This window comes from Gracilinanus agilis, chromosome 2, assembly GCF_016433145.1.
Source record: "Gracilinanus agilis isolate LMUSP501 chromosome 2, AgileGrace, whole genome shotgun sequence".
Classification (NCBI taxonomy): domain Eukaryota; kingdom Metazoa; phylum Chordata; class Mammalia; order Didelphimorphia; family Didelphidae; genus Gracilinanus; species Gracilinanus agilis.
The window spans coordinates 45748507-45764914 of NC_058131.1; the positions used below are offsets into that span (position 1 = coordinate 45748507).

General features: G+C 44.9%; 1 protein-coding gene across 1 annotated transcript in view; it reads right to left on the reverse strand.

Annotated features, from left to right (window-relative positions):
• Positions 1-966: 966 nt before the first annotated feature.
• Positions 967-16408, reverse strand: part of ZFHX3 (zinc finger homeobox 3) — a 327427-nt gene continuing 311985 nt past the window's right edge. The window contains exons 8-9 of the mRNA XM_044659375.1: positions 13080-16407; positions 967-5434 (exon numbers count right to left, since the gene is read on the reverse strand). Coding sequence (XP_044515310.1) covers positions 3564-5434; positions 13080-16407 — 5199 coding nt within the window. The 3' untranslated portion in view covers positions 967-3563. The remainder of the gene's footprint in view (positions 5435-13079; position 16408) is intronic.

Below are 16408 nucleotides of genomic sequence, written 5' to 3' on the forward strand. Positions count from 1 at the left end.
TTTTGTAAAGGACTTTTTTTAAAAAAAAATGGAAGGGTAGGGTGCTGATTTTGAAAAAAAGGGTTACAGAATAACTCTCATCCTTCTACCAGGCAACAGGCAGGCCTAATTCCCAGATGGAAACTACTCTAAACTGGAATCAAGGTATTTGTCTATTTGAAAATGAATTTGGTCAAGAATTTGCCTGCTTAAAAAAATATCACACTGATCATTCAGCCACCTTGGGTAGAAGCATATTAGTTTGCTTGAACCTCACTCTCTAACCCTCGCTATTCTGCTATTCCTGGGGCTGGCTTCCAAGCAGAGAATTCTTAATGGATGCAAATGTACCAAATTGTGACTGAAGAGAGATCATTTACTCTGTGCATCCTACTCTGGGTTGAAAGAGGTTTTGGCTAGTCACATTAACATCTGGGAAAGAATCATTAGATGGAAGTTAAGGCTTCCCCAACCCCACTGACTTGCTGCTTGCCAAAATTCCTGTAGGCCAGGGCAAACCAGGCATAGCACCTGGTGGTCCCTGTGTACTGGGCCCTAACATCATCCTATAGCATCGGATCCACCAGAGAGAGAGGAGGTAGTGTTTTTTTGGGGGGTGGTGGTGGTGGTGGAGTAAGAACTCCCAAACACCCCATCTTCCAAATCCCGAGGGATGGAAAAAATTCAAGGAAATGAATTAACATGTGGGGGAAGGTAGGGGGCGGGGGTAGAAATTGCACTATTACCAAGCAATATCATTAAAAAAAAAAGTTTCAGAAGAGACCTAGCAGAATTTGACAGATAAAGCTAGTGTTAAATTGTTAATTGGTATCACATAGAGAACCAAAAACAAACAAAAGAATTCTATATGATACAGACACAGAGTAACATACAACAGTTAAATGGCAAAAAATATATATATATATTTCATAGAATTACAAACAAGATAAAATAATGGAAAACAAAAACTGTACAACTTTAGAATTTTAAAAAATGTTCATCTCAAACACAGGGAGAAATACAAGAATTTTTGTTAAAAGAAAACAGCTTGTTAAAACAGCAAATGGTTTGTGTACTTGTTTTCGACACCTTATGCTACAACTGGATACTGGTATGAATATTTAGATGGTACTCTTTAGTATTTTCTACTTAAAAAAACAATTAAAAAAAGGAATTTGCACTGTGCATCAGCCTAGTTAGAAATATGTACAACAGTTCAGGATCTGCTCTTTCATGAAACTAAAAACAAAAACTCATAAAAATAAAACAGTCCCGGCTAAAAAAAAAATAATGAAATCCATTTTCCTATCGTGGAATGCTCCAGTCTTTTGCAAAGCCGATGAATGAGTGGCTTCAGCACTGGGGAAAGCAGCCCGAAAGGTGACAGACCAATGGAACCTGGTTCACAGTCTTCAAAGTTCCCTTTTGAAACATAAGGAGGAGAAAGAAAAGGGAGGTGGGGATGGGGGTGGGGGAGGAAAAGGATTTCACACTTTCGGGACAAAGGGGTGGGGAGGGGGAGATTGTTTCTGTTGACTTTTGGCTACGAAAGTGAAACAGCAAAGCATTTATTTGTCTCCGAAATCTACATTTTTTTTTTTTAGCAGCACAAAGTTTTCCTTTCAAAGTCCAGACCTTTAAAGATGAGAAAGGGTGTGTTGCATTGTGTTGTGTTGTGTGTTACAGGAATACAGAGATGAACAAACACAAGTGCCTTATGTCCGGTTCCTTTTTGTTTGTCTGTTGGGTTCGGTTTTTCTGTACACTGCTATCTGATTCTTGGTTGGCTGCCCCTCTGGATCATTCACCGCTCAGACTGCCTAACACAAGGACAAAACTCTGAAGTAAAAACGTGTCTTTTGGTATGTGGAATCGTCATTAACAGCTGCCTCTCTGCTTGCAGAAGAAGCACAGATAACAACCTGGGAAATCTTTTTCTCTCTTTTTTTTTTTCCCTTTATTTAAACTTAGTCTTGTTTTGTTTAATTCAGAAACAAATTCTCAAGTAACAAGAACCCTTTCCCCCTCTTCCTGCACCAGCAGTGAAAGGGTGTGTCTTTGGATTTTATTTAAAGCATGAAATTTCTTTTTTTTTTTTTTCTGAGAGGAAAAAAAAAAAACCCAAAACAAACCAAAACCAAAACAAACCCCTAACCAAAAATTTGTTTGGAAAAAAAAAGTGCGCAGCCCAATTATACAAACAGAAATAAATGCTTTTGTTTTAGGAAAAGAATCTTTGAAGCATCTACCAAATAAAGGAAGAAGGCAAGGAAGAAGAAAAAAACAGAGGAAAGAAAAATAAAAGATAAGTGCACGAAGGTAACAGACATAGGTAACTAGGATGTATACGCCTTAAAAAGTTTCAACTCCCCAACCAAAAATATTCTGTGAGGATCCTAGTGACCCCAAAAACCCTTTGAACTTCTTTCTTTAGTTTTTATAAAATAATTATGCAGCCACCCTCTAAGAAATGAAGGCAGCCACCTTAAGTGGAAGATTACAGGATGGGGGATGGGGGAATAAAGGGACAAAGGGGAGAAAAGCTTCGGCGAATCAACGGATTGCAATCTATCTGCTAGGAATGAACAAGACAACATCAAATGAGGAGCTGTCAGCTGGACCATACAAAAGCTAAATGTACACAAAAGGTTTTTTTTTTTCTTTTAAATCTACCATACTGCTTCAGTTCATTTCCAATGCAACAATCTACTCAACACCAAAAATGGTCATATCTATCATAAATACAGAAAGTCAGTTTTTTTAAAACTTATTTTTTTTTTAGCTACAAGTCCTCAACACTCTTTGTGTGTTTATTTTTTTTTCTGAAAAGTGGGAGTGCTTAACTTTTCCCCTTGAAATTGGCTTCAGCAGAAAAGCTATCCTTAAAATCCCCAGAAAGCTAAAGCAGTTCACATTGTTTTTTTTTTTTTCTCGAATACTTTCTGCCCATTTTTAAATTAACAAACAAAAAAATCTTTTCTGGAACAAAAAAAAGAAAATATATATTTATATGTATATATATATAAAACAATGATTCTGAAAACAGAACAAAGTGTGAGCGATTGACCTGAGAATAAAAAGACATTACATTTCTTTTTTCTTTTAGCAAGCCATTGGTATCTGAATGCTAAGATAGCAAGAAATTTAAAACTGTAACAAGGTGGACTGCTTTCCCATACAGTGCATGCCGGACTCTGCTGTGCTATCAATTGGGGCGTTATTGAAAAGGGGCAATATACAAGGGGGTGTAAGCTCCAAAGACAATGAGGAGGCCCTATGGACTTCTGTCTCCCAGACCAATAGTACCTTCAAAAGGACAAAATGTAACAGTTGGTATTTTATAGTAAAAGAAAAAAAAAGGTAAGAATGTAAAATCACCGGCATAGATAGTTATATGGGAAAACAACCCACGCTTTTTCTTTTTTTTTTCTTTTTTTTTCTTTTTTTTTTTTTGGTTAGAAGCTTTGGAATTGCAGTTAGTCTATTTTTGAAATTGGTTTGTTATTAATTTTTTTATTTAAATTCATTTGTGTGTGTGTTTGTGTGTGTGTTTGTGTGTGTTTTAAATTGTTCATCTTCAAAGCTTACAATCTGAAGGGGTCCATTCCTACACTAGCTAGACCAGGGTCCTGGGGGGGGCAGCTGGGGGCCGGGGGCCCCTCGGCCGGGCTGGCTGGCCCCTCGGACTTTTGGCTAAGATCCGTGTCAGACTCCTCCGAATAGTCGTCTGTTGGCATCGAGGGCTGAACCCCTGAGGTGCTGCATGAACTTGAGGTAACCGTTGAAGATGAGGAGAGAGGAGGAAAAGAAGCAGGCTTCCCAACCGAAGCCCGAGGGACCCCTGGAGGCCAAGACTTTCTGGAGGAGGCGTGGGGGGAAGCGGAGGAGGAGGAGGAGGAGGAAGAGGAGGAGGAGGAGGAAGAAGAGGAGGAAGAGGAGGAAGAGGAGGAGGAAGAGGAGGAGGGGGGCGGGGGGCTGTCGTTTGAGTGAGCGGCAGACTGCGAGGTAGATGCGGTGCTAGGACCGGGGAAGCAGGCAGAGTGAGGTAATAAACTAGGGTGCTCTTTGGCGTTTCTTGCTGCTCTCGTGATTGTTCTGTGTTTGTGCAAGGTCGACTCGAGATGTTGACTCAGCGCCTCGTCCCCGCAGAGGGTGCTCTCGCAGGCCAGGCAGTGGTAGGGGCCCCCGCCGCCCCCGCCGCCGGACCCCCCGACTCCGCTGCCGCCCCCGCTGCCGCCCGTGGGCACGTGGAGCACCATCTCCTGCAGGCTCGCCGCCGCCTGGCCCAAGAAGCAGAGGGACTTCAGGTGGCTTGTGGCCGCCTCCTCGTCGCCGAAGCCCGCCCCGCACTTGCGGCAGACCAGCTTGTACTGCACCTTTGGAACAATGAAGGGGTCGGAGAGGGAGTCCACACTTTTGCTTTCTGCTTCTGGCTCTTCTAGGGGTTTCGGCAGGAGGGGGGACACCTCGCGGGGTGCACTTTTCTGATCTTCTTGTTTGGGGGATTCTTTGGCAGGGTCTTTGTCCGGGGAAGCAGCCCCCGGAGGGACTGGGGTTTGGCTTGCTTTGGGCGGCTGCGGCTGCGGCTGCTGCTGCTGCTGCTGGGGGGGTGGCGGAGGCTGCTGCTGCTGCTGCTGCTGCTGCTGTACTTTCTGCTGCTGCTGCTGTTGCTGTTGTTGTTGCTGTTGCTGCTGCTGCTGCTGTAGCTGCCTTTGCTGCTGCTGCTGCTGCAGCGCCTCCTGCAGACTCTGCTGGTATTGCTGATACTGCTGCAGCAGGGAGCCAGGGGACAGCCCCATCAAGGCCTGCGACAGCGCAGGGCTGTAGGGGAACAGGCCCTCCATGCCGTACATGGGCTGCAGGTAGCCGCTCTGCAGGGCGCCCGGGATCTGGGGGGCATAGTAAGGAGAGAAGCCGGGGACGAAGTAAGGAAGGAACTGGCTGGTGAGCAAAGCGGTGGGGTCCGAGGTCAAGGCTGCCTGCAGGGCCTGCAGCTGGGTCGGGTCCACCGCGTACTCCATGGTGGGTAACGGGGCAGAGAGGGTGGCTGCCGGGGCCTCTCCTTTGTCCTTCTTGGGGCCCGCCAGGGTCTCCCCTTTCCCTTTATGTGCCTTTTCTTTCTCTTTCATTTTCTCTACTTCCTTGTCCTTCCGCTGCTGCTGCTGCTGTTGCTGCTGCTGCTGCTGCAGAGGCTGCGTAGGTGGCGGCGGCTGCTGCTGCGGCTGCTGCTGTTGCTGCTGCGGTGTTGGTGGCGGAGGCTGCTGCTGCTGCTGCTGCTGCTGCTGTTGGGGCTGGGGGGGCTGTTGCGGGGTCATCGCCATAGTGGCTTGTGCTGGGGTCGGGGAGCTCAGCGAGGCCGACGACTGTTTATTTGGTAATCCAGAGGTCGGAAGGCCAGGTGAAGGGACCGTCGTGCCAGGCAGACCCATCAGGTTCGGTTTGGGAGAAGTTAAAGCTAAAAGAAATGGAGACAAAGTAAAACAGGGCCATCAGCCGGGCTGGCAACGAGGAGAGCAGGAAGTCGGGGCACCGCTCAGACACTACAGCGCTGCCCAGTCAGCGGGCCGAGTCCGAGCGGAGGAATCTCCCTCCCCCCCTTGGTGCCCCCCGGGCCGGGACACCGAATCCGGCCGTCCCCAAGAAGTCCCGCACTTAGCCCTGAAAAAGTGCGGCTGCCTGCGGGCGCCGCCTCCCCTCCCTCAGTATGAACGCACGCACGCGCATTCCCCACACACTAACTACCGCGATATAATATTATATACACCAGCCCATACTCTCTCTCTCTCTATGTATATAATATGGAGTAGAAATATTAAATACGCTGATACATTCTATATATACACCATGTGGTGTATAAATATTAAATTTATATTTAATGTACAAATGTTATATACACTATGATACATTCTCTATATATACTAGGTGGTGTAGAAATGTTATATACACCATCCAATACTATATATACACACACACTATTATGGAGTATAAATATTAAATACACTATGACACATTCTATATATACACCATCCAATACTATATATATGTATATACACACACTATATGGAGTATAAATATTAAATACACTATGACACATTCTATATATACACTATCCAATAATATATATATGTTTATATATATATACACATACACTATATGGAGTATAAATATTAAATACACTGACACATTCTATATATGCACTGTGGTGGATAAATATTAAATACACTCCCTGATATATATTACGTGGCGTATAAACATTATATGCACTATAAGATACAAACTACATGCATACTATGCAGCGTACACATATCTACTCCATACACAATGAGGTGTACAAGTTCTCTACGTACTAGGTGGTATATAAGCATATTCCCTCTCTGCTATCTGCACTTTATGTAGACTCTGTTCCATATGCTGCAGATAGATAGCGAATGGATACGGTCTACACGCTGTGGCTCTATGGGGTCCATATTGCTGCTGACCCTGAGAGGGAGGGAAAGGCCTGGAGAATGGACGCCGAGCCATCGAATCCAGGAAAACAGATCCCGCCCCTGACTCATCTCATCTGGGTAAAGCTCCCTGGAAAATGTGGTCCGTTGGGACTCTGGTCAAGTTCCCACTTCTAGAGCTAAGGCGCCCATGGCTTTGACCCCAGCTTCTGTCGGGGTGTTTGGGAAGAACTCTGGAGATGGCCTCCCTTTGTTGAGAGCTCTTGGATGCCCGCATGAGCAGACACAGTATTCTAGGACCAATGGGAAAGACACAGCCTTCCTCTGAAAGGCATACGCCGGTTAACTCTAGGGTAGAGCTCTCTGAGGGGTGACCTGCTCCAAGGCTTATCCTTTGGGGCTCATCCTGATCCCCCGGGTAGACTCCTATTCCTTTGCTGCAAGATGACACGTGATTTCCATTGGGCGAGTTTCCTTTGACATCTCAGCCCCCAAAGGACTCCCCACCACACATACTTGAGCAGCCTCATCTAACCGCTGCTGATTCATTCTGGTCAGCTTGACTATTTGAGTTGTAGGACAAGAGCCGTACTATAAGCTAGGGACCAGAAAGGGCATGAAGAGTAGGAAGAAGATAAGAGAGAAGCAGAGACACCATGGAAAACAAGAAGAAGACAGGGGAATCTCTAGTCTTCTAGCATGCTTGCCTTCCTTGGGACAGCTTGCCCTATTAAAGAATCTGGCTAGGACCACATTGTTCTAAAGCCGGGGTTCTTAGCCTTTCTTGTGGCCTGGACTCCTCACTCAGGCAGCCTGGTGAAGCCTGTGGAGCTCTTCTCAGAATCATGTATTTGGATGCATAAAATAAAAACACCTAAGATTGTAAAGGAAGCTAATTATATGGAATTACAATTATAAAAACATTAACAAAACTGGTTCACAACCTCTCTGATTTTAGGGATATGGAGAGAGAGGAATGAACTCTGTTCTTACAAAATATCAAGTGAATTCTCACAAATACATAACGGGCTCATTCTCTCCTTTAATCCCTTTTCCTTCAATGAAGCTGGGATAGGGGCCTCTAGGATAGTACACCCTGAAAAGAAAAATTACCTTTTGAGGGGAATTCTCTGTGTCTAGGGCAGGGAGAGGAATCAATGCACATTGCACCATCGTGTCTTAATCAAAATACTCAAGACAAAATCAATGAAAATAAACAGCTGGCTTCTTCTAGTGTCACCTTGAAGGCAACTTTAGCTGATGTTTGGTTAGGCAAAGGGGGAACACCTCTTGACATTACATTTTCACTTAAATTGAGGGTGCCAGGCATTTATATATGAGACCATTCAGGCAGGTCATTCTATGAACTAAAAAGTCATTTTATCAGCTCCACTCCACTCTGAATCTGAGTTAGAGCAAATCTAAGTTAAAAAAAAACAAACACCCATTTGTTAAAATGTCATTAAAAAGAATATTTTCTGCTTCCTAAGCACATACATGGTATTACTTAGTATTAGGCAATGGGTTTGCCCAGTCATCGTTTTAAGGCTTGATGTAAGATGGGCAGATTTTCAGAGGCTTACTCCCCTACCTCAGAGTTCCATTCTAACCCAGGATGTGTTTGGCTTAAACCCTTGAATAAAAAATCTGAAGGAGACCTCCAGTGATTTCCCATTGTCCAAAGCCAGCATCAACTGTAAAAGTTCAGAGCTAGCCTACAGTAGGTGGGCATTTTTTGAGCCAAGACTTAAGGAAGAAGGGCAGCCAAGTTCTCTGAAAACATGTAAGGCATTGAGTTAACAGATAACTAGAAATGGAAGGGATTTTAGATATCAAATAATCCAACAAGCAGATGTCAAGTGGAACAGATTTTTTAATCTTTCTATTAGTAATCTAATTTGGTCATTGCTAAGACTACATCTGGGTTCCATAAGAAGAAAAATAGAAAGGATACTTTGAAAAATATGGTAAAGAGTGGTTAGCTCTATCTATATATATGGAGAAGAAATCTATGCTTGAGGTAACCGTTTTCAAGGTATTCGTGGATCACGTTTCATGATATATCAAAGAGAGGAAGAGTCTAAAAGAATGAAGAGATCAAAGATGGTATTATTATTAAAGAGGCTATTAAGAAGACATTAGCAACTATTGACCTATATGCTTATTTTCTCATCTCTATTAAATCTTTATGAGAATGGTCTCCACACACATCAAGGGTATGCTGTCTGAACACACGACAAGGAAAAAAGGAGATAATTTTCTCTTTTTTCCTTCCAAATTTAATTTTAATATATTAAAAATAAATACCACACAACAGTATGTCATACTCTACACACTCACTCCACTTGGGCAGGGAGGATATGTGTATGTGTGGACATGGTGGGGACTGAAATTAAATTCCCCCAAAGGCAAGTAATCACTGGCGGAGGGCACTAGAAAAGACAAGTGAATGCAGTGCCAATTTTAATGAATGGCAAAGGTACTGGGGCCAGGGTCAAACTGTCCTAAACTACTGAAGCTGTGGCTTGGGGGTGGCCATCATTCCAAAGAAGTGGCAGATGAGAAGAATAAAAGGAAGAGCTAACACTTCAAAGTCTGTGTGCATCATGACATCTGAGCTTCACAAGAACCCCAACATGCTATTATTTACATTTTGCAGATGAGGCCACTGATTCATCAATGTTAAGTGACTTGCCCACAATTTTACTTTTGAAAGACTAATAATCTGTAGCTTCTGACTTCTAATACAATGGACCTACTACTTTGGGCTGCCACTTTGAAAATGTATTTGGGACCCATTTTTCTATATGCTATGGTTTTAATTATATAGGTTTAAAATTTATAGGGAGCCATCTTCCTATACATTATGGTTTTAATTGTATAGATTTAAAATGTATAGGAAGTCATCTTCTAATAAACTATGGTTTTAATTGTACCAGTATATATATATATATATGCATACATATATGCATATATATAGAGTACCATCTTCCTACATGTTATGATTTTAATCACTGGACATTTGTTTAATGCCTGGCAAATCTATTAACTAAAAAAACCAACCTGACCCAGCCATTTATTAAGGATCTATTATATGCTAGACACTAGGGATACAATGATCAAAACAAAACTACTGCTCCCTTGAAAATGCTTACATTGTTATCAGGGGAACCACTGTTGAGCACTTCAAGCAAATATCAAATATATACAAAGTAAATACAAGGGAATTTTTTGGGGGGAGGGGAGGAAAGGTGGTAATAACAGCTTTTCGGGGTTTGGGACAAAATCAGCAAAGACCTCATGAAGGAGGTGGTACTGGATCTAGGCTTTGAAGGAAGTTCGAAATGCTAAGAAGTAGTGGTGAGCCCGGAAGTGCCTTTTGTACAAAGGCAAAGTCAAAGATGATGGAAAGCTAGAGTCAGGTGATGAACTGCGAGTGTCCAAAAGTTAGAGATTAGGAGAGAAACTGGATATAGATCTGGAAGTAATCTGTATAGGGATGAAAACTAAATAGAGGATGGAGAAGGGTGGAGTGGGGAGAGATGAAGATTGAGAGAGGGGGCAGAGAGGACCTAGGATAGAGATTTGGGGAATAAGTGCACCAACAGATGATGTTGCATTTTCTCAGATTTAGTTTGAAATATCATGTGAGATTAAATAAACATTTTTGCCTTCTTGCATCAGCTCTCACCACTCATTTTATATAGATCTTAATCTACTTAGTGACGTTTTTTTTATGACGTCTCACATGCAGCCTACTGTAGGGGGAAGATCTTTAGATTTAAGACAACTTAAGACCTATCTCTGATTTTGACCACAGACACTAGCTATATGATTCTGGACAAGTCACTTAACCACCTGACCAAAAGAGGGGTATGTTGTAGTTGCTATGATTTTTCAGATTATTTTGTCTGTAGATGATTTTAGGTTGAGTCCTAAAATATCAAAGTCTTCTCAAGTTACTTAACAAATCACCTAGCTGTGTACACAAGAAAAAGCAGGTGGACAAAGAGTACTTTTTTCCCACGTTATGATAATTTGGTGGATGGGCAATTAATGGACTTACTCTATCAATTCACATCTTTGGACAGCTAGTACAGGGAGAAGAGGAACTGGACCCAGAATGAAAAAGGTGAGAAGAGGAAACTGGATTGTATTTTGATGATTCTACTATGCTTTCAATAGTCCTTTGCTGCTACCTGACAGAAAAGACCATCTTCTCAATGCCAACCATTGGCTGATGCACTGAAAGTTTTAGAAGACTGCTATCATCTAGTTGTAATTTCAGATCAATTAAAACTGTAGACAATCCAAAGGTCTATGTCTGGAGGGTGTAGCATCTCCCCTAAGATTATAGGAGCCTGTGAATGGCATAATAGATCAAAAGCTCACATGGATGGGAAAAGAAATGGACTAGGCAAGGAGCAATAATGAGTATAGTCATTGACTATTAAAAAGTTTAAGAAGGGGGTAGGTAGGTGGCTCAGTGGATTAAGAGCCAGGCCTAGAGACAGGAGGTACTGGGTTTAAATCTGGCCTCAGGCACTTTTTAGCTCTGTGACCCTGGGCAAGTCACTTAACCCCCACTGCCTAGCCCTTACTACTCTTCTGTCTTGGAACCAATAAAAGTATTGATCCTAAGATGGAAGGTAAGGGTTTAAAAAAAGATAGAGGAAGACTTCTGGGAGGTTGGGGAGATCCTCTGAGGAGGAATAAGTAGAAGATCAAGAATTGTAAAGGATGAACATGGATGAAGTGGAATGAGCCTCCTTATTAGTAAAATCACACAGATCCACTGAAATAATGAAAGTGAACAAACTTGTCAAAGTAGATGAATCTACACACTTCTGGTGATTTACATGGGCACAGCAGATGATGACAAGAGGAATCTAAAAGGCTTTACTGAAGATGACCAAATCTTTGGCAAGAAACTGAAGACCTTACGGGCACAATTGATGTTTTCATCATTGCTGCTCATTAAAGGCAAGGGCAAATTTGTAAGTAAAAAGCTCCTTAAGAAGAGAGTACCTGAGAATGGGAGTAGGGGTATCTGGATCACTGCTTAAAATATGGCAATGACTGCCTCCTAGCTAGGGATGGAAGGTATCTAACATAGTCTGGTAGGAAAGAGATTGCCTGGAATTATCCAAATCCAATAAAAAAATCTTAAAACTGACCAGGGAGAGAAAGAGAAGAGAGAACATTTATGTTATATCCAGAAGAGTGTTAGGAAGGACCAGCAATGAGATAAAATTAAAGAAGGAGCTAATAATAAAACTCCTGGCTTTGGATATTTATACAAAAGTGCACAATGTTTGGAATCTCATGTCCACTTCTGGTCACCCCATTTCAGGGAGGACAATGATCAGGAGAGCAAACAGGATGCCAGATGAGGACTGGCTGAAATGGGGAACATTTATCCCGAAATAGATAAGACTTAAGAGGGACATGACAGACATTTTCAGGTAGCTGAAGGGCTGTCATGTGGAAGAGGGATCATATTTATTCAGTTTGACCTCAAAAAGCAAAGCTAGTGGAGCTGGTTAGAAGTGGTAGTGGAAGATTTTAAGCTTGACTAAAGTGGGAGGATTCACAACCTGAACTTTATCAACTTTTGATCACTGGATTTTAATATCACTGGGTTCTTTTGTACTCCCAGGTATTTTATTTTATGTTTAAAATTATTATTCTGAGAAGAGGTCCACAGGCTTCACCAGATTGCTAAAGGAATTCATGACACATCTGTGTCCCTACACTCACTCAAAAGGCAAAATCTAAAGGCTAGAGCTACCCCAAAATGGAATTCAGGGATGTCCTGGGAGGTAACGGGTCCCTCCCTCCTGGAGGTCTTTGAGCAAAAGCTGGACTGACCCTCTCTGTTGGATGTGTTGTACAGAGTGTTTTTGTTCAAGGATGGGTTGGACTAACTGACCATTGAAGTCCTTTCCATCTCATATTCTATGACTCTTACTAAATAAGAGAAAATGCTGAATCATGAGTAAAAGAAAGAAGGAGAGTTACAGTAGGGAAAAAAACATACCTCTAAAGGTTATTTTAGGGAAGTTCATTCATGTACTATGTCGAGAGAAATAGGATGTGAAGTTACTGACTGCCTTTCCTTAATATAAGACATCTGGTCAAACTGTAAATTAGTTATAAAGAAATAATATTTCTGATAGTTTCTAAGATGGCAGCTACTGGTCAGACCAGAAGCAAAGGACATTATTAAAAAAGAGATTCTTCTTGTGGCAAGATATTCTTCAACTGCCTAAAGAAGGCTCTCCAAGAAGGATCAGGGATTGATTACAGGTAAGAAATACCACTTCATTTGACAAATACTCTATATTGTTTTGATACCCATTAGCCAATAATAACTGAGGTCCTTTCATAATTGAGAAACATTTGGACTGAACTGGGCAACCCTCAGGCCTGGATGGAGAGCTCTGCAACAGTTCTTAATGCCTTGAGGACTTAGCAAATGAGAAAAAATCAGAACAGCTCTTCTAACCCTATCCACTTGCCTGGAGAAGCAAGCCCTGGGAGGTGAAATATTGCCCAAGGATCAAGACAGACTAGTGGAGAAGCCAGGTTCAGGTCACCAAAGCTGAGCAGGGGATAATAAAAGCAGTGCCCCTGGACTGTACCAGAACCCACCTGTGTTGGATGGAGTGAAGCTTGGCAAAGATGGGCTGTTGAGGCCAGGGAGCAACACTGGGGGAATGCCCTGTAATGCCGGATAAGCTGTGGGGAGATTAAGAGCTTGAAGAGGAGGGTTGTCAAACATTCCTGGTTGCTGAGCTGCCAGTCCAAGAACTTCATTGGCCTTTTTGATCCGATCCAACTCTTGTTGAGCCATCAACTGACGGACAGTAGCTGGGTCAAAGTACTCCTTCTCCTTGTCCAACTGGCTTCCGATGGTGTCTTTAACTTTGGAGATATGCTGTTGAGAAAAGATATGGTCACGTACAGACAGCCGAGCGCTGTACTTGATGCCACACAAAGTGCACTCTGTTTTGGGTCCCTCATAACTCGTTTGGTTGATACCAAAATGCTTGGCCATGCTTAGCTTTGACTTCTTTTCTTTTGCTCTGGCATTCTGGAACCAGACCTGAACAACTCTCTTTGGCAGTCCAATGTCATTGCCCAGGACCTCACACTCCAGCATGGTGGGCGTCCTGTAGTCATTAAAGCATGACTTGAGGACTTTCAACTGAAGGTTAGTCATTTGAGTCCGAAAACGTTTCTGCCCTGGCCGATCTCCACTATCTCCCGACTTTCCTGCTGAGCCACTCGCACCGGGACTAGGGGAGCAGGGATCGGCCAGGCTGGATGTCTCACTGTAGTCCACTGTCCCTTCATTGTCATACTCCTTGCTGTAAAAGCTAGGAGCCGGGCTGACCAGACCGGAGGACAACCGATCTTCGTATTCGGACATTGCCATCATGGCAGCTTTGGTCAGCCCCTCATTGGGCGCTGAGGAGGATTTGGTTTCAGTTGCTATTCCCGTTGCACTATCATTATCTGCATTGCCTTCGTCTCCTGTGGTGGTATCTGTGATGGCCGTGTTGACCGAGGAGCAGTCATCATTGTCCAGCTTGGTTTGGTCAAAGTTTAGATTAACCGAGGACATGGAGGGACTTTCAAAGTCTTCTATTCCTTCCACTTTGATGGAGGAAGGGCTAAGCAGAGTTCTGGGGGACAGCTCCATGGTTTTACTCACCGGTGAGAGGGGGACCCCCTGGCCGTCGCTGCTGCTCGGTGGCAGGTGGGAAAAGCCGCTTCCATCAAAAATGTCTCCTTTCATCTGGATCCCGCCATCACAATCCAACAGCATTGCTGACAGAGTCAAGTTGTAGCCGGCTCTTTTGGCTTCGTGCCAGTGCCGGGACCGGATGTGCGCCTCTAGCGCAGTCTTGGCTTTGAAGAGCGCCCGACAGAAAGGGCACCGCCTGTGGGCCTGAGCCGGACCTACTGCCCGAAACTGCCCTTTCCTTTCCCGAGCTCGGGTGTTCTGAAACCAAACTTGCACCACGCGCTTTTTCAAGCCCACCTCGTGGGCAATGTGATCTAACATCTTCCGGGTCGGGTTGGAATCCAGCAGGTACTTTTGGTAGAGGATCTCCAGCTGCTCTGGGGTAATGGTCGTCCTTAAGCGCTTATCTCTTTGAGGCTCTTCTCCTCCCGTCCCACTGTCGTTTTCCCCAGGGCTGGCGCTGGCCTTCTCCTCCAGCTTCCTCTTCAGAGTATTCATGGTGGAGGTTGGAGTCGAAGGAGACGTGGCGGAGCTCGCGGGGACCTGGGGCAGGGCTCCCGAGAGCAGCTGACTAGCCAGAAGTGGGTTACTGGGGTCAAACAGCATGAAAGGCATATCCAGAGTCCGGTCCAAAAACTGTGGGTGGATGAACTGGTTCTGCGCACTTAAAAAGTGAAGCTGCTGATGCTCTTGCCAATGTTCAAAGGAGGGGAATGCCAGCTTGCACTGGTCACACTGGTAGGGGATGAGCTGAGGAGGTAGGTTTGCCAGCTGTTGGGGAGTGGATGTGTGGAGGGGCTTGAGAGACAGATGAGAGAGCTGGGAGGATGGGCTGGGACTCGACTGGGGAAGGGAACACTGCGGGGGAGGAACCTGCTGGGGCGGCTGCTGTAACGGGGGAGGAGAGGACAGCTGAGGGTTCTTCTGTGGGGCCGTATTTGTCTTCTGCTCCAATTGGTCTTGTTGTGGTGGCGGCGGCGGCTGCTGCTGCTGCTGCTGCGACTCGTGCTTTGGTTGAACTTGCTTCTCTGGGGTTTGGTTTGGTTGTGAACTTGGAGGTTCAGGCTGCTTTGGTTTCTCATCTGTAGCTTCCATTTTCGAGCCGAAGGTGGAGGATTCATCCGCCTCCGCGGTGAGCTGCAAAAAGGTTGAAGATGTGGCGTTGGCGGAGGAGGCTGGGGCGCTGTAAGCCTGGGTGGGCATCGGCGTGCTGCAGGACGAGCTAGTTGGAGTCAACAGCTCCAAGGCATCCATGGAGTCTTCGTTCTGGCTATCGTCCTGCCCGTCCTCATCCTCGTCTTTGTAACACAGCTTTTTCTGATGCTTAATGAGATCAAAAATACGTTGAAAGACTAAGTTACATTTTTTGCACTGGTAGTTTAAATTGCTCGTTCGGATATACCTGTCATTGGTCAGCTCACGCCTTTCTCCGTCTTTGCCCTCTCCCTGGTTTTCGTAGTTTTTCCTGGCCTTCTGTCGGGCGTTCTGAAACCAGACGACGATGACGCGGGTGGGGAGGTTCAGTAGATTGGAAAGCTGTTCAAATTCATCGTCCTTGGGGTAAGCATTGGCATCGAAGAAGTCCTGCAGGACCCTCAGCTGGTAGTCGGTGAATCTCGTCCTTGAGGACCTCTTGCTTCCCCAGTACTCGTGCTTCTGAGGTTCAGGAGAAGGCGGCCGGGAGTCGATCTTGAGTTCTTCCAGGCTCGTGATGGGCGGATTGCTGAAGTTGTAGGGCGAGTCTTTGTTCCGCTGTCGCTCCTTGAACAGAGTATTTCTAAACCAGTGCTTGATCACTTTCTGGGGCAATCCAGACTTGTCTGCCATCTCTTTGATCTGCTCTTCGCTGGGGGAGTTGTTGATATCAAAATACTGCCGGAGGACTCGGAGCTGGTCGTCTGTGATTCTGGTACGGGGCCTCTTGTTTTGTTGCTGGAGCAGGCTGGGATTGAGCTGATGTTGGTAGAGCTGGGCCAGATCGGCGGGCAGTGGGTCGACAGGACCGAGCTGAGGGGGCAGCTGGGCTGGCAACGTCTGCAGGGGCATGGTTTGCATCATGAGCGGCGAGAAGATGGGCAGCTCCATTGGCATAGAGAGTTGAGTGAGCGGCACAGAAGGCTGGGCTGGTGCGATTGTGGGAGAAGTGATGGGGGGGGCTGGCGTGGGAAGGGTAGGGGTCGAAGCCGGCTGAGGAGGGGCCGCTGGGAGCGGAGGAGGGGGTGGTGGGGGA